The 26,614-nt window shown below is 28.2% G+C and overlaps 1 protein-coding gene across 9 annotated transcripts; it reads left to right on the top strand.

The window, feature by feature from the left end:
* The first annotated feature begins 3,209 nt into the window (after window positions 1-3,209).
* On the top strand, window positions 3,210-26,355 carry LOC107440875 (transcription-associated protein 1). 9 transcript variants are annotated; one of them, XM_087150622.1, is made up of 14 exons: window positions 3,212-3,381; window positions 4,743-4,910; window positions 5,451-5,500; window positions 6,287-6,397; window positions 8,937-9,020; window positions 14,224-14,390; window positions 15,250-15,279; window positions 15,997-16,102; window positions 17,066-17,204; window positions 19,071-19,149; window positions 19,485-19,538; window positions 24,091-24,286; window positions 24,892-24,974; window positions 26,300-26,355. In XM_087150622.1, exons 2-9 carry the CDS (start codon window positions 4,802-4,804, stop codon window positions 17,087-17,089), a joined length of 681 nt encoding a protein of 226 aa, XP_087006748.1. In that variant the 5' UTR covers window positions 3,212-3,381; window positions 4,743-4,801; the 3' UTR covers window positions 17,090-17,204; window positions 19,071-19,149; window positions 19,485-19,538; window positions 24,091-24,286; window positions 24,892-24,974; window positions 26,300-26,355. The 9 variants fall into 9 exon arrangements, with proteins under 9 accessions (XP_087006753.1, XP_087006746.1, XP_087006748.1 ...); XM_087150623.1 differs by having other exon boundaries at window positions 19,057-19,149; XM_087150624.1 differs by lacking the exon at window positions 19,485-19,538.
* Window positions 26,356-26,614: the final 259 nt, after the last annotated feature.

Here is a 26,614-nt window from a genome sequence, read left to right as displayed (position 1 = left end):
GATAAAATCTACAAAAATTTGCCTTAGGAAAATATTGGGAGGAACATCTTTGACGTTTCCGGTATTAGAGACCATAGTTATTGAAGTTGAAGCAATTATAAATTCCAGACCATTGACCTTTGTCTGCAGTGATATTGAGAAACCTGAGCCGCTTACACCTGGACATTTGCTCATAGGCAGAAGGCTCTCCCACAGCTTCGACTCAATCAACTTCTAGCAAATCCAATCTAGAACAGGGATGGAAGCAAAAAAATTCCCCCTTAGAAAGAATATGGAAAAATTGGAATTCTTCGTATCTTCTAGAACTAAGAACGGCCCACCAGTTAAAGAGACAGAAGGAAAATGTTCAACCAACCAAAGACTCAACCGTCCTAGTGTACGACGAGAAACTTACTTCCTCGACTCATGTGGAGAATGGGGATTGTCACCTTTGTCCATCCTGGACGTGATGGAAAGACTCGATCGTGCACAATTAGACTTTTTAATGGAACTAATTTAAAAAGACCAGTTCAACTTCTATATCCTTGTAAACTTGGCTAAGACTCAAAAGGACCGAAAATTGTTTGTCCAATGGTCCTTTGGGGCCGGAGGATGAAACAGATTAACTTTAATGCCAACAGATGGCTCGCAGAATGAATGAATATTAATGTTTTTATTTTGTTTCAGTTTGATTTCTATAGCTTTGATGAAAGATGATCGATTATGTCATGTCCGTCCTTTTTCTATTAAATTTGTTTTATCATTAGAGTTCGTTTTGTTGTAAAGACAAGCGATGCAGTATCGAAGTCTGGTAAAAAGATAAAACCAGGTAGGAAAGAATATTTGAATTATTTCTACTCTATTTCTTCAAGGGGTGCAGAGGTACTGTTTAGGGATGGTTTCGGGTCGGGTCGACAAGAGAATCTTTTTCCACGGTCTATTGTGTTAGTCTTAAAGTGAAGAGAAGCTACCCGGCCTCAGATTTTGTAGCGGGGGAGGGGAGTTCTTACCGTAGACAAACTATAGTAGACTTAAGTTTAAACATTTATTCAGGTTTTTATCTAAATTTGAAAGTGAAGACAATGGATGAAAACTTCCGAACTGAATCACACGGAGGTCATTTCCTGCTCGACGGAGCATCCATATCAGGAAAATTAAAAGTTAAAAAAAATATCGGATAAGTATTTGGTGACATAGATCTGTTTTATTAAAAAAAATAAGTATAAAGTAAGGGGTGGAATACTCCTGAGTCAGTGATCATATGAAGATCATTTAACCCCTCTGGAAGTATCCATAATCGTGATAATGCTTGGAAAGTATTCCTTATGAGAGGGGAGGAATGAGATTATTGGGTTACGATCCCTCATATAACGAGTTGATCTCTATTTAGTATTCCATTAAATCCTGCAGTCTTTTGCCTTACTAAAAAATATGAGGTAAGGACAAAGGATTGTTCATTTATATGAGAGAGATTGTTTCATAATCTGGATTGAAAGCCAGGGCCGGATTACAAATTAGTCCAGACTAGGCCATGGCCTGGGGCCCCCCTTAAAATGGATTGTTTGAAAATAAATTTGAAAAAATTAAGAAAAACAATGATTTTTCAAAATGTTACGATTAATTTTTAGTTCTAATTTAATAAAATAAAGTAAAATTTAATTTATTATTATTTATTTTAATTTCAAATATGCTTTCTTAAATGAAAAGATCTGTAAATACTTTTATATTTGAATAAATAAAAAATATACGAGAATAAAATGTAATCTAAGGGTCCCAAAAATTTGAATGGGCCCCGCGTGCGCTTAATCCGGCTCTGTTGAAGGCTTTTTGGACAATTATAATGTTAGTTTAAATTCTTTAAGACTTTTCATACATTCTGCGAGAGTAAACCTTTTCAAGGAAGTGTTTCTATATTTCTGTGTACATAAAATAAATCTTTCCTATAGTTTGTCTACGGTAAGAACTCTCCCCTCCCCAAAGTCAAGATTCCCTTTCTCTCGCCAACCCGAGTCAAAATATTCCACAAACAATGATCCTCCCCGCCCCTGCTTGAAATAGTTATATCTCGTTACTATAGTCACCGCCGTAGGTCCAGACGAATGGCTAGGGGAATTCTTGCTTTAGATAAACTACACAATATAAAAGAAAACGTTTATTAAATGGGATTTTTCATTCCTTTTATCTACGCAGTATACACCGAAGTGCCATTACTTTATGACCACCCTGCTAATAACATGTAGGACCACCTTTAGCCCTCAAAACTTCTAGCACCCGCCTTGGCATTGATTCCACAAGGTGCTGATAGGTAGTCTGAGTTATCTGGTACCAAGAGCTCACCAACTGGTCCTGCAATTCCCTCATATTGCGAGGGGGAAGCGTGGCAGCACGAATTTGATTTTCCAAGTAGGACCACAAATGCTCTATTGGATTAAGGACATGACTTGAAAGTCACTGGAATGTTCCTCGACGATTCAACCTTTATGACATGGTGCCCTGTTGGTAAACACCATCCCCCGCAGGAAAAACTGTATTATTTAATTTATAAAAAATTTATTAATACTTAAATTGCTTGAAAGATGATATGTTCCCTACTAATGACAACGAAGTTTTTTGTTTTATTCAGTCATTTATTTATATTTATTATGTCCGACAATGTAAAAAAAAAAAAAGAAGTGCACTTTGGGCTTCAGAGGGCTCCAGCCCCGAATAAAACATTCAAAAAAAGAGGGGGGAAAGTAGGATCTGGGCGCCCTTGTCATCTCGGGGCCCCAAGCTACAGCTTATTTAGTTTATACGTAAATCCGGCCTTGAGTGACAATGGCTTTTTACAAATTGAGTATGTCCCGCAGTGGACTGATCGTTAAGACACGGTTCCCAGCAGATCACCGAAGTCAAGCATCACTGGCTGCTGTCAGTGTGCGGGTGGGTGACCACTTGGATCAGTCTGCGTAGGGACCGAGGGTGTGCGGTATTGGTCCTCGTTAAACTGTTCTACCGTAAAGTGCTCGACTTCGCGTGCAGGTCGTCGGGCTACCGAAGCAGGGGTGCCATCCCCTCTGCAGAGGATCAGATCAAAATTGTGATGGCATGTCTTCGGATCATCCTCAGGGATGTTTCCCAGACCGTCGCCAATAGCCCATTGTGCATCTCTAGTGCGACGTAAATTAACAACAACAACAGCAACAACAACAAATTGAGTATTTCCATTTGAACGGGTTAGTAACATGTGCAGAAATAGGCAACCGGATCCTTTACATAATTATGAATTTATGAAATCAGTTCGTAAACAAACAACAGACTCTGATGAACATTTTACTAAGCATACCCTTAATTATTTAATGAAAATAGTTTGAAATATTCCAGTATGTGCATCAGCATTAGTCAATGTCAATTAAGAATGGTGTGAGTTCTTTTTTATTTATTTCTCATAGTAATAAGCGCAATAACGTGCTCTTAATTTTTCAACATAAGAATTATTTATATAAAAGCTCAGCAATTTTGTATTGCACATTTAAATGCAGCTAATATTTTTCGAAGAAAATTTTGTGTAACATTTTTTTTACATTTGGGCCGTGAAAATTTATCAAACCTAGGCAGATAAATGCAGCTGCTTTATCTTTATAATTATACAAGTTCAATGAGTCTAAATTGCTGTAATAATCGTTATTCTATAATCTTTTTAATTCCTTTTTTCTCCCTTTTTAAAATTTGTTAACCGTAGTTTTTGCAACCCTATTAAACTTTTATTTCCTTTATCACTTATTGCAGTAAGTTTATTTTACCTTGCTGTGTCCAGTAGCTCATTATGGGAAGATTTCTGTATCGTGATCTATAGCTGAATAAATGCCAAGTTTTGGCAGCTTTCATGCAGTGGCCCTTGAGAAACTAGAAAAAATAACATAAAAGGGGGCCTACTGAAAGGATATTACTCATAGCCATCCTCAGACAGATTTCTACTTGTTTTATTTATTTTTTTTTAGTTTGCAAATTTGAAATAATTTTGTTACCTTATAGTCGGCATGACAGATCAGGATACGGAAATATTCCCCTCATTATTACTATATAGAAATTTAACTAATGATTGTAAATAAAATTCTGCTTTCTTAGTTAATCTGTGTGAAAATATTACACAATTGTTGAACCTTATGTGAGGGTAAATTAATCAAGGGTAACCAAGTTCATGGCTGTTGGAGTATAACTACCGGTACTTTTTGCTTCACTGGGCGCAAGCGAATAGTCACTAAAAATGTATGCATGTGCTTGTCTTAGTTGTTATTATGTGTTTGTCAGAATATGTACTAAAGACCTAATAAATATTGACCAGATCTGAAAGTGCAAGCATGTAAGAGGCAAAAATTAAATCCACAGTTCCTAAAGCGATTTGAGTTTGTAGTTATATATTGTTTTGATTTTGGATTATAAATCTCAAAATAACTGAAACTCTACTTTTTTAAAAGGTATCTGGTATAAAATCTAAGTAAATATGTGCACTACTTATAAATTCGCTTTTGTTTGGACCAGAGGGGTCATTATATTGAGCGTCAACTGTATTTATATTATTTTATAGAATATAACTCAGCTAGAGACTGAAGCTTTAAGTGGCGTTAAGTGAAAACTCTAATATAACATTTCTTGTTCTTATAAAACAGAATAATCTTTGTCTTTTTAAAATTTCTAATACATGTTTACTAATTTTGCCTATGAATAATTGCAGTCCTTACAATTTAGCAAATTCTTGAAAATATTTAAATTTTTTTTTATAGAATTGTTAAAATTGGAGGTGAGTTTTATCATTGAATAGCTTTTTCTGGAGTCCTAAAGCATGGCAAGGATACCAGTAATGAGTGTATCAGCACCCATTAATAATGATCATGTTGCTGTTATGAATACTTACCGCTCATATGTATCAATGCTCAAAAATCCTGTCGCAAGTGAGTTTAATAATTAGTCATTGGGAATTGAAAAATCAGAATTTATTTTCACTTGAAAATTTCTCATAGCAATTAAGTATTTGAGATTACATAGATATTATATTTAGTACTAAGGATGTACCTAATGAACAACTATATACTTATGGCGCATGTTACTTTGTTGGTAATGTTTACAATTCTCATACATTGATATTCACGAAAAATAAAATAACCAAAGTAATATACTTATAAATAAATCTTACTTATCTACTTAAATCATACTTATTTAAAGATAACTATATACCTATAAATAAATCATTGTATTTATCTGCACCTGATCAAAAATCATACTTAAATATTCTTACTTCTCATTTTTAATTTAATCAAATCCACATTTCTTTTTAAAGCAAAACCTTGATCAAATATATTTTATGCATTTATTGTAGTAACCTGTAATTATAGCTCATTTTATTTTTTGTTTATTTATCTGTCATTAATTCACTTTTCCTATTGATTTTTATATTGCAGAACTTTAATTTTCTCTTTTCTTTTCTTTTATAGAGGATGAAAGTAAATTGAAAGCTTTGCCAGAATTGAGTGGAGAGCTTGAAGTAAGGTTTAAATTTAATATAGTAAAATTCTATATTCAGAATGTCATTGTATGGGGAATTTGAAATTTATTTTTTCAGTTTCAGAAATGACAGTTCATTTTTCATAATTTCGCAGATTATATATGCCACAATTAAAGTCATTGTGCCGTTAAGCCCAGCATTCAATTCAATTTTGACTATCGAATTACAGGAACCTTTTTAAACCCCTCCCTATTTATTTAAATTTGCCTCCTATTTTTTGGTTTCATTTTTCACTTTTTTACCAATTTTTTTTCTTTTACATTAAATGCAATTGGCAGTTTAGTTTCCCATAAATTGATAAAATTTTTTATTTAGAAATTAATGTTTTAGCACCAATTGTATGAAGATCATTGAATTTAATTGAATGGCAATTAAGAATTTAAATTCTAAGAATTGAGGAGCATTCAAGTGATTGGCTCAAAAGCTTTTTAAAAACTGTTTAAGCAAGCTGAGACATAAAAACACTATTTATCCTCCCTCCTATATTAGTATTAATAGACTATTAATGATAAACATGTTATTAGTTTTATTACTCTAATGAAGAAAAAAAAAAAATTTTGTTTTGATACATTACAGTTTGAATTTGAAACCTAAAGACTAGAGGCACACCACTGAAATCAAGCATACAATATTTATAAAAATATTTTTTTAAATAATAAATAAAAATAAAAGAATTTGAATAGATGTTTAACAATGATAAAAAGAATATTTTAATAAAATATTTGTGTTTTAATTTTATAATAAAAGTATCCTTTTATTTTTCAGACTATTGTTAGTAATCCACAATCTCCTTCATTTTTGGATCAGGCTATAAAAATTTTCATCAGAATTTTAGGAAATGAAGAACCACAGTTCATTGCTGAAAAAGCCACTCATGTATGTATTTTCATATCATGCCAATGGGTAATTTTGTATATTTTAATGTACATATTTTTATATATATCCTGTATTATTTTTTATGAAGATAGCCAATCTAAATTTTTTTCATTTACTCTTTTATAATTTTTTTATTCATACATTGTCAATTATTTAGTTTACATAACTGATGAACTTAATGATTACAGTTAATAGTCATTGATATGGGTTTAAGATAACAAAATTTTAACAGTATTTAAAAAATAATCTCATTGTTGCTAATGTCTGTAGGTTATGTAGTGTGTGTATGAAATCAACCTCATTTTAATGTCTTGGCAGAATAATCAGGTTTTTTCTATTTACGCTTGATCTCACTTTGTGTTTATATTCAAGACTGCTGTTTTTAAAAATTAGATTAAATCAGGGTTAGTAATTGTCCTGATGATCTTGATGTTCCTGATTTAAAGTATTTTATCCGTATTTGTCCTGAATTTTTTGTGTGTATTGAATATTCGATTTTCCAGGAATGAAAATGCAGATTTTTGAGAAAGTAGATTTAAAGAATTGAAAAATTTTGATCCAATATCCTTTTTCTTTCTTTTTTAAATGCTTGTCATAATCACAATATTTGATAGTTCCAATATAGGGACTGTCTATTGATTATTTACATGGTTTAGGTATTTGGAGTCTTACCCAGAGGATTCATTGTTTCAACCTCTTTGGGAATTAAGTCATTCAATGGAAAGGAAAATTGATAAGCAATTTTGCAACATCAAATTTTTATGATGTCGATGATATGCTTATTTAATTTTTTCACCAAATGCAATAAAAAATCTTGTAAGATTTCTGTTTCACAAATATTGATTGTTTTCTTTCATGTGATTTCAGTCAACAAGCAGTCATAAAACTTTTAAATGATGAATTGGGGGATTGCTTACTAAAATTAGTGTTCTATATAAATGTAAAGCGGCATATTCATTGCATTTCAGTTTTGAGATTATTGAAACCCTACATTAATTAGATTAAAGAAATCTTCAACTCAATTACTCATTTGAATTATATATTGGTATAAGTAAAATATTGATGAATTGATACTGTTCATTTTTTTAATGCAGTCTCATCAACAGTCTCATCAAATTTTTCCATGTTTTGATTTGGAACTATTATTTGTTGTTCTGTATTGATAAAATTACTCTGGAAACTGTTAAGACTTTTTGCTATGACCAAGTTATTTTTTTGCTGTGAAATTTTATTTTGTTACTATTAAGTAGAGTAAATTATACTTTTCAATTAACTGTTCTAAAAAATGTTCCAAATCTGTTCTAATTTTGTCCTGCTTTTTTATTTTTAAATTGCTGTCCTGATTTGTTCTTTGGCCTGCTACAAAGCTTGCTTAGTGTTTTCAGCTTGGGCAATGTTTGTATTTTATTTAATAATAATGTACATAACCTTTTTTTTTTATTTAAATATATTTGCAGTTTTTTGTCTATTCAAGTTTTTAGAGATTTATTAAATGTTTTTAAATTTACTAGCAAATAGGATATTTCATATTTTCATCATATAATTTCAAAATTAAATTTGAGAACTCTACTTTTTGTTATATAATATTTTAAACATGAAAGTCTGTCTGTTGTCTAATATTTTATTGACAATTTTTTTAAAAGGTAACTAATCGGACCTAATTAGAATTTTAATATTATGATATATTGTCATAAAACATACATATTTCACAGTGTATTACAATATTTTTAAAATTTAACTGTTGACTTAGGTCAAGTTTTTGTTAACCAAACAAAATATAAAATTCAGCTTAATGTTATAATCTATAACTATCAATGTCAATAATACTCCTGATATTATCACATTGTATATTTATCATTTTCAATAAACAGTGCAATTTTTTGATGTTCAAGAACTGTCATTGATAATTGTGTTTTTGATATTTATCATTGTTGAAAATTATAATATACTCAATATGTATTCAAATTTACTCAATATAAATCAAATATTGTTATCACAATAGTTAAGAATTAATGTTTTGTTGCTCAACTCTAGTAACTAATAATGATTCTTGTGAAGTTCATTTGATAAAAGTTTTGAATAGCTGAAAATATTTTTTAAAAACTAAAAATTTTCTTTGCTAACATTTTAAAATTTACTTCTCTACATGTTATAATAATAAATAAAAGATAAACGTTTGTATTTCCTTCATATTGTGGGAAAAGAGTGGTGCTTTTTGTTACAGAATTTACTGTGAAAATAAAATTTGACTTACTGTGCTTCATCTCAAAACTTAATTTTTTATTTTAAATACTTGATGAATTTTTTTTAATTTTTTCAGAAATTGCCTTACTACATTAGATTGATGTTTACATCTGAAAAGATTAGCTAATAAAATGTTGCTATTTATAAACTTAGAATTTTGTTGCTTTCATAAAAACTTAGAGAAACTATGCAGATATTTTTCTCAACTTATATTTCCTCTATATGTTTAATGTTGGAATTTTAAGACTCCTCCTATAATGATTTTATTGATGTTTTATTTTTATTCATATTTTAGGTGGAAAATGAGGAAAACATATTAGTAGTTTTAAGAATAATCATAGAATTTCATAAGACCTTCAGGCCACCATGCAGCTTCGAAGTAAGAATGTGTTATTTATATGATTTATCTTTTTCAATGAATTTGCTTTTGTATTAATATATTTCACAAATGTACAGATTCATGGAAAACTATTTTATTAATCAACTTTTGTAAATTTTTGCATTACATTGATTGGAATGGGTTTCTGTAGGTTTATTAACTTACATTTGCACGGGGAAAAGAATATTGACTTGAGTGGATGTCATTTAATAGGATACATAATACTACTAGTTATTTATCATTTTACACTACTCTGGCTACTGTTTTTTTTTATTATATATCTTATAAGAGATTTTTTTTTTTTAGATTTTTCACTTGTTTGTTTAATTAGTTATTTTGCACTTAAAAGTTTAAATATAGTCTTCCATTACAATGATAAATGCTTCTATGAATAATTCTTCATAAAATGAAAGAAGGAAAGAGAGGACGATAATAGTTCTGCTTTGAATCAATTTACAAATAAAGTTTATAAGCCTGTAATTTGCGATATAAATGTCAATGATCACACAAAGTTAGCTCATTTTAAATTCTCTGTACAGAAATTTCTTGACAAATTGTTCCTAAAATGTTCTTGTTTAAATGTCTCAAGGTTTTTAATAGATATTGGTTAAAAGAATTCCATATTGCTTTCATTTAATGAAAAATTCTGAGGAATATCGATGAGTATTGTTTTCTCAATCCAAATTGCTATGATCCTTAATTATAATTATAACGAGTCTTAATCATAAATTTATTTTTTAAATATTATAAAATGTTATTTTTGCACTTAATTTAAATGAAAGTCTTAATGAAAAAAAAAATGAATATATTGTGGGTTCTTTTTAATTTTAGAATGACTAACTCAAAATATTAGGGGATATGAAAATATCAATGATTCCCCCACAACACAACAGGAAGATTTTATTAGTACTTTGAATTATTTATACTTTTTTGATTATTTTAAAGTCCAGTGTGAAAGAAATCTTTAAAATTTTCATGATTTATTAAGAAGAGAAAAATAAATTAAAAAAAGAATTATGGAGAAATATAGAAATTTTCTCCATTCAGTGTTTATAAGTTTCTCCATTCGTTGGTAATTTGTTCTAAATAAATCTTTTTAAAGTAATTAAAACCTCTTTTTTTTTAAATTTTTTTATTTCCATGGTTTGAATACTTTTTTTTATTCACTTATTTTATATTATTTGTTTTGGTACTCTTCACCTGCATGGCCTGTTAAACTTCAATATACCAAAACATCAAGCATCTTAAAATAAAACTTAAGTGAATCTAAAGGTTGCATTCAGTGATGAGAAAATAATGATATATTTAAAGAAAAATTTGCTATTACTAACACCTCTTCAACTTACAACAAATAAAAAAAAATCATGAAGAATAGTATAATCAACATGTGACTTCAAAGCAAAGAGAAAACATGTGAAATATTAATAATGATATGGTTGTGTTGCTGAAAAATAGGGTTCAACAAATTTAAATCTATGTATTAAAATAAAGTAGATTTCATCATAAATTTTATCACTTGTAAATATTTTAATTCAATACAATTTTCTGTAGTATTTTTTTTTTAAAAAACTGTATATTCTATTTAATTTGTTGAAATTTTATGAAACATTTATGTGTTTTTTTTTCCCTTTAAAATTTTAATTAAAAATGATTGACTGTCGATGCTTTTTTTTTGTTGTGTGTTTATTTAATCAGAATTGGTTTATGACAAACTTTTTATTGAAGACAAAAAAATATGGTGTATAAATATTTAATACTCTGCATTATTCAATATGAATACAGTTTTGTGATATATAAACAAGCTCCACCTTTATTGTGATAACATATGAAATTATAATAATTATATGATTTATTTACCATATTGTATAATTATCATATCATATAACATCATGATATTAATTATGATTATATTAAAAAAGGCAAAATATTTGAAAGAGCATTAATATAATGTATGATTATTATTAATATGATTCTTAATAGCATCGTGAAATCTGTTAGTTACACTATCATGTTACATACCGATTGAAAGAAGAAAATATATTCTAAATTGGAAAAAATAATTAAGCTTTTGTGATTTTCCGATTATTTTTAGATACAGATGTTTCTGCTTTATGTAAAGAATATTTACAAAAATCTGCCTAATTACTTGCATCTTATGTTTGAACCACGGCCTACTCCAAAAGTAAAAAATTTATCAGCAGCTATTTTGGAACTGTTATTGAAAGAAACATTTACCATAACACTGATTCAAATTGAGAAAAGTTAAAAAAGGGGCCCAAATTCAACTACTCAGATCAGAACTTTTTATTAGTTACTAAAATAATTATTAGTTTATATTATATGAAAATTTCAAGTCTTGTGTTTAAAAGTCTTTTTAAATGCATGTAGATAAGATTATTGTATTTTTTCTCTTTCATTTCTTGAGTAAGCAATAAAAATAGTTATTTGGCTAAACCATTATAAAATTTAAACTATTTGTCGTAACCTTTGTAATATTTAAAAATTAGCTTATTCACAAGTATGAAAGGGTTTCCATTCCTAAAAAAGCCTTAAATTTAAATATGGTTTTAGGAGCCCATTAAAAGGTCTGTTTCTCTTTCTAAACCTTCTTAAAGCTCATTCATATTTTAATTTTGAAGACTTCAATTGCAATTTATAATTGATTTCATTATTATTCTTGATGCTATTGAATTTAAAAATGATATTCAAGTAAAATTAAAAAAAGTTATAAAGTAACTTCATTAAAAAATTTAATGAGAGGAGCATTTTTTCGCAATTTAATTCTAAAACGTGCTTGGAATCTTTTTTCTTGCTTAATTTATTCGAACTTTAGGTCAATTTTTAGTGGTATTTACTTTAACATCTCTTGAAAAAAAAATTCATGTATGCATACTTTTAATCAATTATTAGTTGTATTAACTTTAACATCTCTTGAAAAATCTTCTCTTGAATCTGTATAAGCCTTCAAAGTTAGAGAAAATTTTAATCCTTATAATAAGGGTGCACTATCTTTTGAAGTGAAGGGCCACATGCACAGCAGATTGACTTATGAAGGGTTGCATGCCCAAGAATTTAGACAGGCATGTTAACAGCAATTATAGGTAGTAATTGTTTTATAAACATCATTGCTCTCGGCACTAAATTCTTTTTATCGGGTAACCTTATAATATGTTTGCGTAAAATTAAATAATTTTAAATGTTAAAAATTAAAAACTGATTACCCAGGGAAAAAAAAAACAATCAGAAAATCAGAATCAATTTATGAGAAAAGAACAGATTAATAGAAATAAATTTTTAAAAAAATGGGGAAATTCATATTTTTTTTATCACATTACATAATGCAAAAGTCCATTTAAACATTAAAATTTTAACGTTCATAGAATTAAATTAAAAATAAATAAATAAATATTCTAGTTAATAAAACAAATGCAGGTTAAATTCTTTTGTTTATAGAGAGTTTGTAGGGTTAAAAATGATTAAAATTAAAACAAAACCCTTTCAGTGCAAAATAAGATTCTGCATTTAGTAGGGAATATACTCCAACTTTAAAACATTAATTTTAAATAAATTACAAGAGCAGGGGCTGGAAGAGAAAAGAAAAAGAAAACATTATTTTTTTAATTTTGATCTTAAGAATCTATTTTTTAATTATTATTAATTAGTATCAATTTAATCTATGGATTTATCAACTTAATTACATGAACTTACGGAGCTACCTATGATTGTAATCATACTAACTTGTAATTATACTATTTTGGAATAATTAGATATAGTACAAACCTTAGAAATTAAACTTTTTAAAATGTTTTATTTAAGAGTTTTAATCCTTTGTTTGATGTCCTATCCCACAGTTTTGAATTACATCTGCTTATTTAGCTTTTTTTGTTGCATTTTTAATACACAGTTTTTAAGAGTAAACTTTTTCTAAATTAAGCTGAAAATATTTTAATTTTAATGATAACAATATTATAATAATATTTTAATTTTTAGGAAAATTAAAGTATTGTTTAGAAAGTCAGGCATTGTTAATCTTTCACAGTATAAATATTAAATTAAATAAATGTGAAAGATTTACATACAATTTCTTTTGACTACAGATTGCATAAAAACATACATTGTGTGGTTTTTACATTTATGATATTTTATAAAAAAAATTTTTGAACATGCAGCTGACTTAGCTATCTTTAATTACATATTCAAGCTAAAAAAAAAAGAAGTTAAATTTAGAAATAGGAAATTTACTTTTCAAGCTAAGTTTTTATTATGTTTCAATTTGAAAGACTTACAAAAATTGAAAAATAACCTTGTTAAGTCACTGAAAAGACACTGTACTAGTGTAATATTTATTTAACTTACAGCATTACCTGTGTCCTTTTACATTGGGTTAGTTCTCTGCCTTGGAGATTTTAGAACTTGCTCTTAAATATTCTAGCTATATACTTCAAAAACCGAATATTTTTTTTATTTGCTTTAATTTTGAGATAAAGAGTAGAGTTATTATATTTTTTTTAATAACAAACAATTTTCTATTGAATTAAAATATTTTAAAAATAAATTTTATTTTTTATGCAAGTATTTTCAATGTTACACAGACAGTTTTTTATTTTGTCCTTTTCAAGAAAATAAAAATTCATATGAAACTTAGAATTTGAAAATTTGATTGATGCATTTTAAACAGAAGGATCAATCAGTAAGAATGTTCCTTAGGTTTCCAAAAATCGTGATTTGTATTTTTTAAAATTTTGACTGTTTTTCTTGTTGTTTGTTTTTCTTGATAGAATTGTTTAAAATATTGTTAAAAAAATTATTAGATTAAGAAAAATGATGTCATGTGAAAAATATGTACTGGATCATTCAAAAACTCATCTTTCAAATTATTGTTTACTTTTCAGAAACCGAAGGGACTTTGAGCAAGCTCCAAAAGCTCCCTGTCCCTGAACTCACCCATCCTTTTATAAATGTCATACTTTGTTGCTTATAATGCATAATGAAGGCATAACAATTTATTGTATCAATAAAGTTTAACTGGTAGTTCTCTTAACCAAATTAATAGCATGGTTCTCCAGTTTTATGTGTGTTTAAAGAAAAATGTTAAACTGAAAATTACAAAATTACTTTCTTCTATACTTTCTAGCATTAAAAATTGTTACTTTGTGATTTTTCTTTTTTTTTATATTTTTCATATATTTGATTTCTTTTACAGGTTTATTTAATCCCAAGAGCTACTATGTCCTTAAAGGCACTGGCAGAGCTACCTATAATTGTTGTCTTGATGTACCAGCAATATAAAATGAGTGTTCATAAAGATGTCGAAGAATTTGTGCCATTGATAATGACAACTAATACTTTACAACCCACAGCTCAACAGAGGTAACTTAATTTTAACATTACTCAAATATTATTTTCCATAGAAAGTTTAATATTAGTGACTGTACTTCAATGTTGAAATAGTCTATGAAGTGATAAATGTTTTAGTAAATGTCTCTTTGTTTGCCAAATTACTCTTAGATGATAATATATCTATATTTGATAACTAAGAAATCTCTGGAAGTATTAAAAATGTTGCACTTTAGATTACAGAAGTTGGAAGCAGTTTTCAGTTGATAATGATCATAGTCAGTATTTACATAACTTTTGATTTATCTAGCATTGATTCTCATATTTGCTATAATAGTATTTGTTTTATTAAAATTTTCTTGTGTCTAAATGAAAACTAATTTAAATTTAGCAATGTGAATTATCACAAAAATATATAATTTTGATTAATTTCAGAACAGTCATGAAGAAATAATTTCTAATTTTATAGAAAAAGTCATACATCCAATAAAATTTCAATTAATTCGCAACATGTCCTATATAAGATAACGATAAAGTATTCTCTTTGATGAAATGCATCTGAATGTGGATATGTAATTTTCTAATTCTTATTCTGTTTGGATCAAATCATCTAAACTTAGAATATAATTTTTTTTTAAATATCTTACAACCAGCTCGTAATTTAATTACAAAATAGTTAGCCTGAGAAATATTTGTCAATATCACAAAAAATTTGATATTTTGTAATCTTTTTCAAAAATAAAAGCTTGCTAATATTTTTTTAATTAAAACAAATGTTGTATCCAAATGAAATCAGATTTATTTTATTGGTCTCAGTTTTTATTCTTATCCTTGATTGAAATTCTTATCCTTGATCCTTGATTGAAGCTGGGATGTCTTTTCTTTTTCTTAGAAAAGGTTTGCAGCAAAAATATTGCAAAGTGTGAGTAAGTTTTTCTCTAAATATCTTAAAACAATGTCATATATTCAACTAAAAAAATAGTCTAAGGAATATTGATGATATCGTGTATAACGTATTTTATTACTTTGTTACACTTATTAAAAATAAAGCTTTCTTAATTGAAACAAACATTTTACTATTGAGTTCAATGTAACTTATTAAGTTGATCAGCCCACTAGGTATACCAAGACTATAATTAACACCACTCTTGTATCACCTTTTAATATACTGACCACTTCTCTAACTAGGCCATCAAATTGGTACATTACAAATGGTCAACTTGCATGATTTTTGCTGTAAAATCTATTTTACTGATTTTGATCTTGATTGTTGTTTTATCCTTGACTCCCTTGTCATTTTAATTTTATTTTTATAATGTTTGCAGTCAAAATATAGCAGAAAATATAGAGAGAAACTTATTAAATTAACTACTTGCATGTAGGATATACCTTAAATGTCTTTCTTTTTGACTTATTTTATATTTCATACCAAATGATCAAGTCAGAGTGGTTTTATACAACTCTTCAGTATTGTTTTTTACTTATTCAATTGTATTCTGTGAAAGAATTTTATGTTCAATGACTCTGTGGGACAAAGTTAAACATTAAATTTTATACATTTAATTTGTTCTTTGGGAAAAAAGCAGACAAAATACAGAACGTTTACAGAAATTTTATTTTTTGTTTTGTTTTATTTTAGGAGCAATCCATCTCTGCACAAAGAAGTTTATGTTGACTTTATGCCTGCACAGATAAAAACATTATCTTTTCTGGCATTTCTGGCTTACCTAGTTAGAATATATCAAGTGAGTGGGTTAATGACTAATATATTAAGAATCATTCTTTATTTTTTTTTAATAAATATTTTTTATCCTGTATTTTTAAGGAAATCCCTTTGCTGCTTAGAAGTACTATAATGTGGTATAACAATGTTGAGCACTCTACTAACAAATTTTAAATGAAGAAAAATGTGACAAAATTTTGTAATGCTTTTGTTTAAAAGAATGAAAAACATTGCTTTTTCTTGTTTGAATGATTAGAATTTTCTATATTCTCAAGTTTTGAATACATATAAATAATAAATTTTTATCTGTTCTCTGTGAACAAAGTTATTGGTGTTGATTGCATTTTGTGTTGAAATTGGAGGGCAAAAGTTTAAAAAATTAGGAAAAAGGGAGTCTAAAGGAATCCAAAAGAAAACTGTTAATGTACTAAGAAAAATTGTAAAATGCCTATCATTCAATGTCATGGATCCTCAATCATTCAATAAGGTAAATCTAACTTCAATTGATTTCAGAAGAACTCTTGATTTATTAAAATGAACTCTACAAAATAGAAAAGGATATTTAATGTTTTAGAAACTCTTACTATATGCTTTCAAACTATAGTGAATATTTAATTTGAAATTTTACTTATCAAATATAATATTTTAAAACCCTCCTAAGTTAAAAAATGTAGCTCATGTTAATGTCAAATGTGGGTTTTATTTTAATAAAACATGCATGTAGTAATCAATTTAGTTTTTAATCAACTTAATTTAGTTTAAAATTCAACTTCGAAATGATTTTTTCCTACATTTTGGTTTTTAAAATTTGTCGCTTTTTAAAATCGAGTGTTCTCAAAACGGATGTGATTTTAATACGCAGCATGCACTGTAATTATGTTTATCTGAGTAATATTATCCTAAATTAGTTGCAAATTTAATTTTAATTCAAATTTTGATAATAATTTAACCCAGCTGTGATTTTAATTTGATTATCTCTTTGTAGTATGTTGTGAATGAACATTCCTGATAGTTTGCTGAAGGAATGATAGAATTGTTGTATCTATGTCCTCAAGAAGTGGCCCACTTGTGCAAAGAATTGCTCGTAGCAGCCCGTCATATTTTAGCCACAGAGCTAAGAGATAGTAAATGCTCTTTTTTTATTACTTAAATATGTCTTGTTTTTTTCCCTTTATTCTGAAACGTGTTTTTTTTCTCTTTATTTTTAAATAAATGACTCATTTTTTTAAAAAAATGTTTACTTTAGATACCATTTGGAAAATATTTCTGTTTAAAATGCTCTCTGTATGTACAAGCTCTCCTTATTTTTGAGAAATTCTTTAATTTTTGTGCCATTTTTCAGAATTGTGCATATCCTACTAATTATATCTGAAAATTCATGACTCTAAGAAAAGGAAATTTGTAGAAGTGTTTGTAATAGCAGGATTTTTTAAAAAAAGAATAGCAAAATTATATTTTGAAACAGCTTTTCTCAGCCTAAAACAATTCATAATTTAAATACTATTTTTTTAAAAATAAACTATGTTATTATATATCTTTCATTTGCTAAGATGGAGTAAAATACTTTTCATAACTATGAGCAAACAACTAAAAAAAGATTTTACTCAATGGCATAATTGCTATTAATGTTTAAATTAAAAAATATAATATAAAAAATGTTTCATTTGAAAAAATATCCTTGTATAGTTCTTACGATATTCCATATGTTCAATAATGTAAAAGTCTTACAAATTTTTCAACATTGATAACTATTTCTTTATATATTTATACAATGTGAATTTAGTTTTCCTCAAAAAAAGTCTTACATGTCTAATTAGAACAGTAAAAAAAAATTCATTTTCTAAGTGAGTCAAGTTAATAAACCTTAAATATCTTATAAAGAATACTAGATTAAATATGTATTATGTAATTAATAAAAAATTTAAAACTTTTTTGTTTCTTCTTTTTGCTTTTAGTTTATTTTGGTTTGTGGAAGTTGGAATTCAAATATTTAATTATTAGTAGTTATAGATCAACTGCATTTACCAAAAAAAAGGGGAGGTGAATGCATTATTAACATTAATTTATTCTAGCTTTAATATTTAATTGGTTTTTAAACGTTTTCAAGAATGTTCTTAGCCGACCAAAGGTTGAGCCTCTCGGATAAATATACCGAAATTTCCTTTCTACCCACTTTTCTCTTGAATAACAGGGAGAAAACTGATTTTATGATGATTTTATTATTTTCAGCTTACAATTCAAAAACAGACTAATGCTCAAAGATGCTTTGAAAATCACTAGTGTTTAGAAACAAAGATTTTTCAACACTAACAACAAGATTTTGTATTTTGCTTGAAAATTAGGGGTCTTCATGAACTGCTAGTTGCTATTTAGAGCATCTCATTTCCTTGGAGCTGAGCTTACCAAACTCACAGATTTCTCCTATTCTTAAGTTTCACTTTAAACATAATTTCAACACAATTTACTATTGTTTTAAAGAAAATCATTCTCTAAAAGAGTTTACGATGACAAATGATATTTATTTTAGAATATTGAGTCTTGTTTATCATCCTGTTTTACTGTTGAAAATATACAGTTGTTACAGTTACTTCTTAGAGTTTTTGAAAAAGATTGCTAGCCTTAATTTAACGAATTCCCATTTGTTATCTGGAATTTTTTTTTTTAAATGTTTGGTTTATTGTTATAAAAATTTATATAAAACTTCAGTTTATTTTGAGAAAAACTTGAGTTCAAACTAAATATTTTCATAAGTTTTTTGAAAGGCAAAAAAAAAAAAAAAAACTGTATGCTCTTTCCAAAAATCTAAACTCATTTCCTCTAGTTATTTTATCAAGCACTTTTTAAATCATATATCAATTAACAGGTTTGTTTCTGCCATGTCAAGTACAGTATCTATATTTTAAATGGGGGGGGGGGGGAGTTACAAAAAAAAATTTTTTAATTCATTTTAACCATATTTTCAAGTAAAGTTAACAGTTTTCTATTTTCAGAATTTGTGCCATCCCTTGAAGAGCTTTTTGATGAAAATGTATTAATTGGAACTGGATGGACATCTTATGAGTCATTAAGGTGATAGTTTTGATTCTTGTGGCATTAAATTGCATTCTTTACACCATTCCATTCTCTAACTATTCAGAAGAGTAGAATAAGAAAATTATATTGAAATTGAAAGTTTCTCGAATCTTAAAACCAATTTTTATGATTTTAATTGTGAAACTAGTAATATATTATATTAATACAATATGTTCACTTTTTCTTCCTTTATGTAAGCCTAAGAAATTTTTAGGATTATTTATTAACATTTCTGTTTCACAAGAATTGCATCACTTAAAAAAATCATACCTTATGTCAAATTTAGATTTTTTATTAACAAGTAAATATCTTCTTTTTTTTTTGTTGTTGAGATCTCTGAAAGCGGGGAGCTGTGTGTTTGATTCTGGTGTCCATCCAAAAATCTAGTAAGTATAGATAGCAACTAATATGTTATGACTAAAGATCCTTCTAATTTTGTAAATATTTGGAAAAGGGGGTGCCAGCTCTATCACTGATTATCCTTCACTCTACAAAATTCTGTAAAACTTTTACCAAGGCTGTTACAAAGCACTTAAAAAGGTCCAAGTTTTTTGGCTATTTTTAGATTTGTGGTTAAAATGGTAATTATGATAATTTCAAATTTAACCAGAAGACCTTTTAGGCAAACATGTTGAATCAATAAATTCAAATACAGTCAAACCCCGTTAACGCGAAATCGCTTATCACGAAATTTCGCTTAACGCGAAATAATTGTTAGGTCCCGTCGATCGAGTCTGAAGAATAATGTTAATTAATTCTTTTAACGCGAAACCCAAATCGCAAAATACCGCTTAAGACGAAAAGAATTTTTTTCACTCCAAGTCAAAATTTCTTCTTTTACAAGAGTTTGGAATTAGTGTTTTGAAATTTCTACTCCTACCCTCGAATCGAGGTCCCATCCTTCCATAATTATCTCTTTTGATTGGTTGCTGCTATTCTGTTTCGGAATGTTCTTTGCACGTGCGTGGAAGGGGGTGGAAAGTAGTGCATAAGCACACATGATCGTGGTAGAGTCCGACTGTCAGTTGCCCTTGAAATTTCGTAAAAATGAGTCGAAAACAGCAATCCTTGTCCTTAGAGACTAAACAAAAAATTTTGAATGAAGTTTGTGATGGAATATTAAAGAAAACAGAGATCGCGACGAAATATGGAATTCCCAACAGCACGCTATCTATGATTATAAAAAATCGTGAAAAAATTGAAGTCGCATATGTTATCAATCAATTTGAGCCAGCTAGAAAGCGAATGAGAACAGGGGGAAATGAGGAGATCGAAGTAGCGCTTTTGCGATGGGTGCGTGAAGCAAGGAGTCAGAATCTGCCTTTAGCGGGTCATGTATTGCAAGAAAAAGCAAAAGTTTTTGCGGATGCTCTCGGCGTGACAAATTTCGCATCTTCAAACGGTTGGTTAACACGATTCAAAAAGCGTCATGGAATTGTGTGTCATAAAATCTGTGGCGAAGAAGCAACTGTAGATAAGGAGACTGTGGAATCATTTTTGTCTGAAAAGTGGCCTGCTCTTAGGAAAAATTACGCGCCACGTGACATTTTCAATGCTGATGAAACGGGACTCTTTTTCAAAGCATTGCCCTCCCGTACATTGAGCATTAAAGGAGAAAAATGCTCCGGCGGAAAATGCTCTAAAGAGAGAATTACTGTTTTGGTCGCTTGTAATATGGATGGGACCGAAAAATTGCCCTTGTTTGTCGTAGGTAAATCAGCGAACCCACGTTGTTTTAAGAACTTAAAAACTTTACCAGTTGTATATGCTTCAAATAAGAAAGCCTGGATGAATAAAATGCTTTTTAAGAAATGGTTAACAGACTTGGACAGGAAACTATTTCGGGAAAAAAGAAATATTTGTTTGATGCTTGACAATTGTAGTGCTCATAATGATATTCACGGACTAAAAGCGATTAAATGTGTTTTTTTACCTCCTAACACCACAGCAAAACTTCAGCCGTGCGATCAAGGTATCATTCATAGCTTGAAGGTGCAATACAGAAAAGAAATGGTACGCAAGATGATCCATTGCTTTGATAATAAAATTACATTTTCTGTAAATCTATTAGACGCAATGAGATACTTAAAATGTGCTTGGAACAATGTTTCTTCTGAAACAATTATAAACAGTTTCAAGTGCGGTGGGTTCACAGATGGAAAAGAAATGAATCTTCAAGAAATAAGTGAAGCAGAACCAGAAACGTTGACTAATTTGATCGAAGAAGCGGAAAAACGCGGGATTCTATCAGCCCCTTTGTTCAAAGACTACACCACTATAGACGAAGATTTGCTAACATCGGATATAACCACCGATCAAGACATAATCGCTGAACTATCGGCGAAAAATGATAATGTCGACATGGATACAACTGATGAAGAGTCCGATATTGAACAAGAAAATCCAGTTACTTTAAATGAGGCGACATGTGCAATGAAAGTAATTAATCGTTTCCTCATGCAACAAGAAAATGCTATGGATGCATTAGATAACTTAGAACATATAAATGACTTTATTAATAAGTGTTATCTTAAGAAATTAAAACAGAAGTCAATAACTGACTTTTTTCAACCTTGATTCCGTAACGGATAAATAAATTCGTAATTTGGCGTTCAATTCACTTCATTATTTCTTCTCCAAATTTCAAGTTATTTTTAAATGTTCATTGTTTTTAGTATTTTTAATTTTATGTTAAATTCACTTAAATTTGCAATATGTCTTCATTAGTAACTTTTAAGAACTGTAATATATAAGTAATTGTTTAGTAGTTCAATAATTGTTGACTAGATGCCGCCACTACCTAAACGGTTAACACGAAATTCGGTTAACACGAAAAATTTCGGTGGTCCCGACGATTTCGAGTTAACGGGGTTTGACTGTAATACATGGTTCATAACATTTTTAAAAGGTACTTAAAGGTACTTATTTTCGATTTTCATTTTTAAAAGCCCTTAAAGGTGCTTTTTTCATGAGGTGTTCTTGAAAAGTGCTTAATTTTCCCTTTTCGAAAATTATAATTTTTTCTTTACAATGTCGATTTTCACCACATATTATGCAAAAAAGTGGTTTTCATATTGTTCTAACGTTTTTAACAATTCATTTGACCACAATCCATTTTGGCTTACATTCGATCCGTAGCGTTTAAAAGCGCCAATCGTTTTACATGTTCGATAAAATACTTTAAATTCCACAAGTGCGTCTACTGAGCTTGGTCAGGTGAGATTATAGCCCTCGCATGTGCAACGCTGCTGCATTTTGCAAGATATTTTCAATTTAAGGCTTCAATTTCCACCCTCTGAAATCGAATCAATAAATATCTCGATATTTTTATGGTGGCTAATATAATCAGGAAAAGAGTTCTTTATTTGTCTGAACTAGTTATTTTATCATGATCATGTAATCTGTTTGAAAATTATTTTGCATTTTGTTAATGTATATAGTGCTAAAAAATATTTCTTGAGTGCTTAAAAAATATTTAAAAGGTGCTTATTTTTGGTTGAAAGATTAGGCTACGCACCCTGTATTATATAAATCGATAAATTCAATTTTCCTTGTTGCCCAAAATCTATTAGATTATATAATATAGTTATAAATTCAATAGCAAGAGGGTGATAATTAATTTTAATATAGGTTCCTAAGTTTCTAATTCTAACATATTGGTGTTTCGTTAAAAATTTATATAAAATTAAGGTATAATCAGTTCATTTTTTATTTATTTTACTGCTGTTTGAAATGGATAAATCATAATATACAGAGATGCTAAAAATATCTACAATATAACAGCATGAAAAAATTACAAAAAAGTTTAATTAAAAAGATTGTGTCTTTTTTATTCTGTTTTTGCTTTACTTAAAGTGCCAATATTTAATGAATTGTTTTATTGCTAAATGCTAATTTGTCAATTATGTTATTTTTAATTAAGTGTTCTATTATGTTTACTTGGCATCTAATTTTATAATCTTCTAAGCCTCTGCTTCAAATGTTGCATTGCAAGTTATCTGAAATAATTTTCTTTGTACAAACTTTTTTATTTTCCTATCAAATTGTTTTAAACTGAATGTGATAATTCAGTGAGACACAAAAACATCATCTGTTTCTTGTGCTGAAAAACCTTAAGAGTTCACAGTTGTCCTAATATTCCAGATTGACGGGATGAAAAAAAATTTGTTCTTGTTTTTAACTTTTTGATCTAATATTCCCAATTTTTTTTGTGTATTTTCTGATCCTCCTATTTTCTACAAGCATGAACTTTAAAAGATTTGGTTTGTAGAATAAAAGGATTTTTATTTTCAAATTTTTTATTTTATTTATTTTAATATAAATTGATAATGCTATTAAAATTTCAAAATTTAGTAGTTCCAACTCAGAGACTGTCTATCAACTACATATATTAAAGATATTTTATTGTGTGGTCTGTGGGCTAATAATAGCACTTAGATTTTAGTTGCTCTTTGAATTATCTAATTTTGTTTAAAATACTAATAAACTGCTTGGAAAGAGAAAAGGTTTATAGTATTGCAATTTTTGTATTGTAATGTAAGTGTTTTTCCTTTCTTTTTGCAAAATAGTGTATTTAGTATCTAAGTATCATAGTAATTTTGCCTATGCATTAATTGATTCTACTCTAACTTTATGTGAATTTTTCACAACCAACACTTAGTAACATTTAGTGAACTTTGTTTTAGTAGAGAAAAATACACCTTTTTACTTTGTCTTTTGTATTTTTCAAAATTAGTTTAACCCTGTATACTGTTCCAAAAAATATCTTGATTTTTTTTTTTTTAATTGTTTGAGTTTTTCTTTTTTTCATTATGAGGCTTGGAAAATATATTCTAAATTAAAATTTCTTGTCAAATGTATTATATTTCACAACTCTTTAATTGCCTTTACTGACTGTGGTATTACTTATTTTAATGTCAGAATCTTGTACATTTTTAGGCCTTTTGCTTATAGTACTTTAGCTGATCTTGTGCATCATATGAGACAATATTTATAGTTGAAGGTTCTGGCTAAGGCTGTAAATGTGTTCTCAAGAAATTTTCATGATGAATCTTTAGTAACTACAATTCAAACAATGTCTTGCATGAATTTAGTTGAATGCATTAGAATATGATCTGATCAAGAAAATGTCAATGTAAGTACTTTTTTTCTCATTAATTAAAATATAAATTTTAGGTCACAGATTAAATTTATTGTAATGCAAGGCAATAATGCTTTTAAATTGTGAAGAATTTTTATTGGGTGAATAATAGTTGCATTTTAATAAAATCATGAGAGTTGCTTGTGCAGTTAAATTTGTTTTGTTACACTTTTTATGTCTATAAAAATATGATGTCAATAACCATGAGAATCTGGCAGCATATCAAAGCCTTGTACTTTCAGCCTTTGAATAAATTGTATTTTTCACATTATATTCTTCTAGCTAAGAATTTCAACCATTTTTGCACCTTAACTATTCTTAAAGTGAATTTCAGTTCAGATTATTTCATGGTATTATAACTAGTTTATAATTCATGGTATTATAACTAGTTTTGTTGTTCTGGCAATGAAAATTGTTCTTTGCTAACTATTAAGTCTATTGTAGAAATTTTCCAAGTTTTTTTTTTCTTTTGAAAATTAGTAATTTCCATAAGAATAATATTTGTAGCAACAGTAGCTCTGGTATAATATGTAAGAAGCAGTAAAAAGTCATCTATGATGTTTATTATATTTTGAAAAAAATTTATGCTTTATTTATAGCCGTGAGTTGTTAATGAGGATGCTTGAAGTTTTAGTTTTAAAACTACTGCAAAGCTGCAACTGCCTGTTCTGCAGAAAAAAGCGTAAGCATACATTTACTTTCTGTTAAATTTATATAGTTGCTTATAGTGCTTGTATTCACAGTAAAACTTGAAAATGTAATAACTCCTTGAAGAAAATAATAATATCCACTGTTTTTAACATCTTTTGACTAGTATTAATCATTTAGAGTAGGAAAAAAAACTTGAAGGATATTTTCAATTGTCTTAAAGAATACTAATTTTAATATTGTCTATATAATATATATTGTCTAATATATATTATATAAATATTGTCTTAAAGAATTTGTATCTGTTCAGTGCGGATAACTGCAAATGCATTTTAGAAATCATTCTTGTCACACATATTTATAATTGAAACACAAAGAATGAAACTTTTATTTTACTAAAAGGCATCCACTTTATTTTTTTATTTTTTAATGCAAATAAATATCTATCTACATATAAGCAATCTATCTATCTATCTACATACAGCAAATAAGAAGGATGGCTTTAATACCGAGCGCTTCCGGATGATCCCGAACTACCCCGAAAACTTCCGAATAGCTCTCGAGCGTTTTTATTTGCTTTAAAGACACACTTTTGGAGAAAACCAAAATTTTTACAATTTTCCGGAGCGATGCCGGACTATCAGGCATTCCGGACTGTTGGATGCCGGACTAATGGACTTCTACTGTATATCATTGCCAACAGACAAAGTTCAAACATAACAAGCAATTTCAATGTTAAACACCTAGTCACCAAGCTTTTTTTTTTTTTCGTTCTAGAAATGAATTTTATACATATCAATCTTTAAATTCTTGACAAATTTTTGAATTTATTTAGTAAGATTAAAAAAATAAGTGGTGTACAAATATCTATTTTCATTTATTATTTTTCCCCCATAAAGAATTTTCATACATTACAATTACCTTAACCTTCGGTAAAATAATTTTTTTTATAGTCACTATTAGTTAGTTAAAACTAAAGATTCTCAAAAACTGTTCCTTTTACTCCTCTCTCATCAAGTTTTGTGATTGGGAAAACTATCTCTGTTAGTACATATCTGTACTGTTTTTACTTAAAAACTCTCTTAGGGTATTTTGCATATTTTCAAAGCACAAATATGCTGTGCTATAATAAAATGGTCTTTTTTCTAGATTTAAAATTCTAACTCTGATGAATTAGATATTTAGTAAATACTTGTCCTATATTGTGTCATAGGATTTTAAACTCATTTACTACTTGTTTAAAGTTACATTTATTAAAATAAAAATATTCTAAAAACATTGAACAATTTTTGAAGTTAATACCTGAAATTTTTGAAAACATTAAAATGTTTAATTTTGTTATATTCTTCTTAATTTTAGTTCTCAACCTTTAAAACCTCAAACCTTGGCTATTCCTGCCTCATACTCTGCCATAGTTGCCTCTTCAAGTTCTTCCCTTTCAAATGTAACACCTTTCGTATCTGCAGCTCAGCATATCACCACACCACATGTTAATCCACTTAGTTTTGCTCCTGGAGTCCTCCTCGGTGGAGTTAAAGTAAAGACTGAAGTTCCATTCAGGTGGTCTATTAGACCGATGAGATAAAAAAGTAAGATTTGAGAAAGCAGTCATGTTTACGCATTTTAAGGTTTTTATCATTACTGTTACAGTTACTTTTTTTATAAAAAAAAAAA

The sequence above is a fragment of the Parasteatoda tepidariorum genome, chromosome 9 (genome assembly GCF_982258835.1).
Source record: "Parasteatoda tepidariorum strain Cologne lab strain chromosome 9, Ptep-v5.0, whole genome shotgun sequence".
Taxonomy (NCBI): Eukaryota; Metazoa; Arthropoda; class Arachnida; order Araneae; family Theridiidae; genus Parasteatoda; species Parasteatoda tepidariorum.
The sequence above is the reverse complement of the archived record's forward strand: the minus strand, read 5'-3'. Positions and strand labels throughout refer to the sequence as shown.

What these genes read in the sequence shown, in the direction of transcription:
- LOC107440875 (XM_087150620.1), top strand. Translation starts at nt 4,802, where the DNA reads ATGGCAAGGATACCAGTAATGAGTGTATCAGCACCCATTAATAATGAT. An exon ending in AATTGAGTGGAGAGCTTGAA is followed by an intron (nt 5,501 to 6,286) that starts GTAAGGTTTAAA and finishes TTTATTTTTCAG; the next exon opens with ACTATTGTTAGTAATCCACA. An exon ending in ACCTAGTTAGAATATATCAA is followed by an intron (nt 16,103 to 16,182) that starts GTGAGTGGGTTA and finishes TGTATTTTTAAG; the next exon opens with GAAATCCCTTTGCTGCTTAG.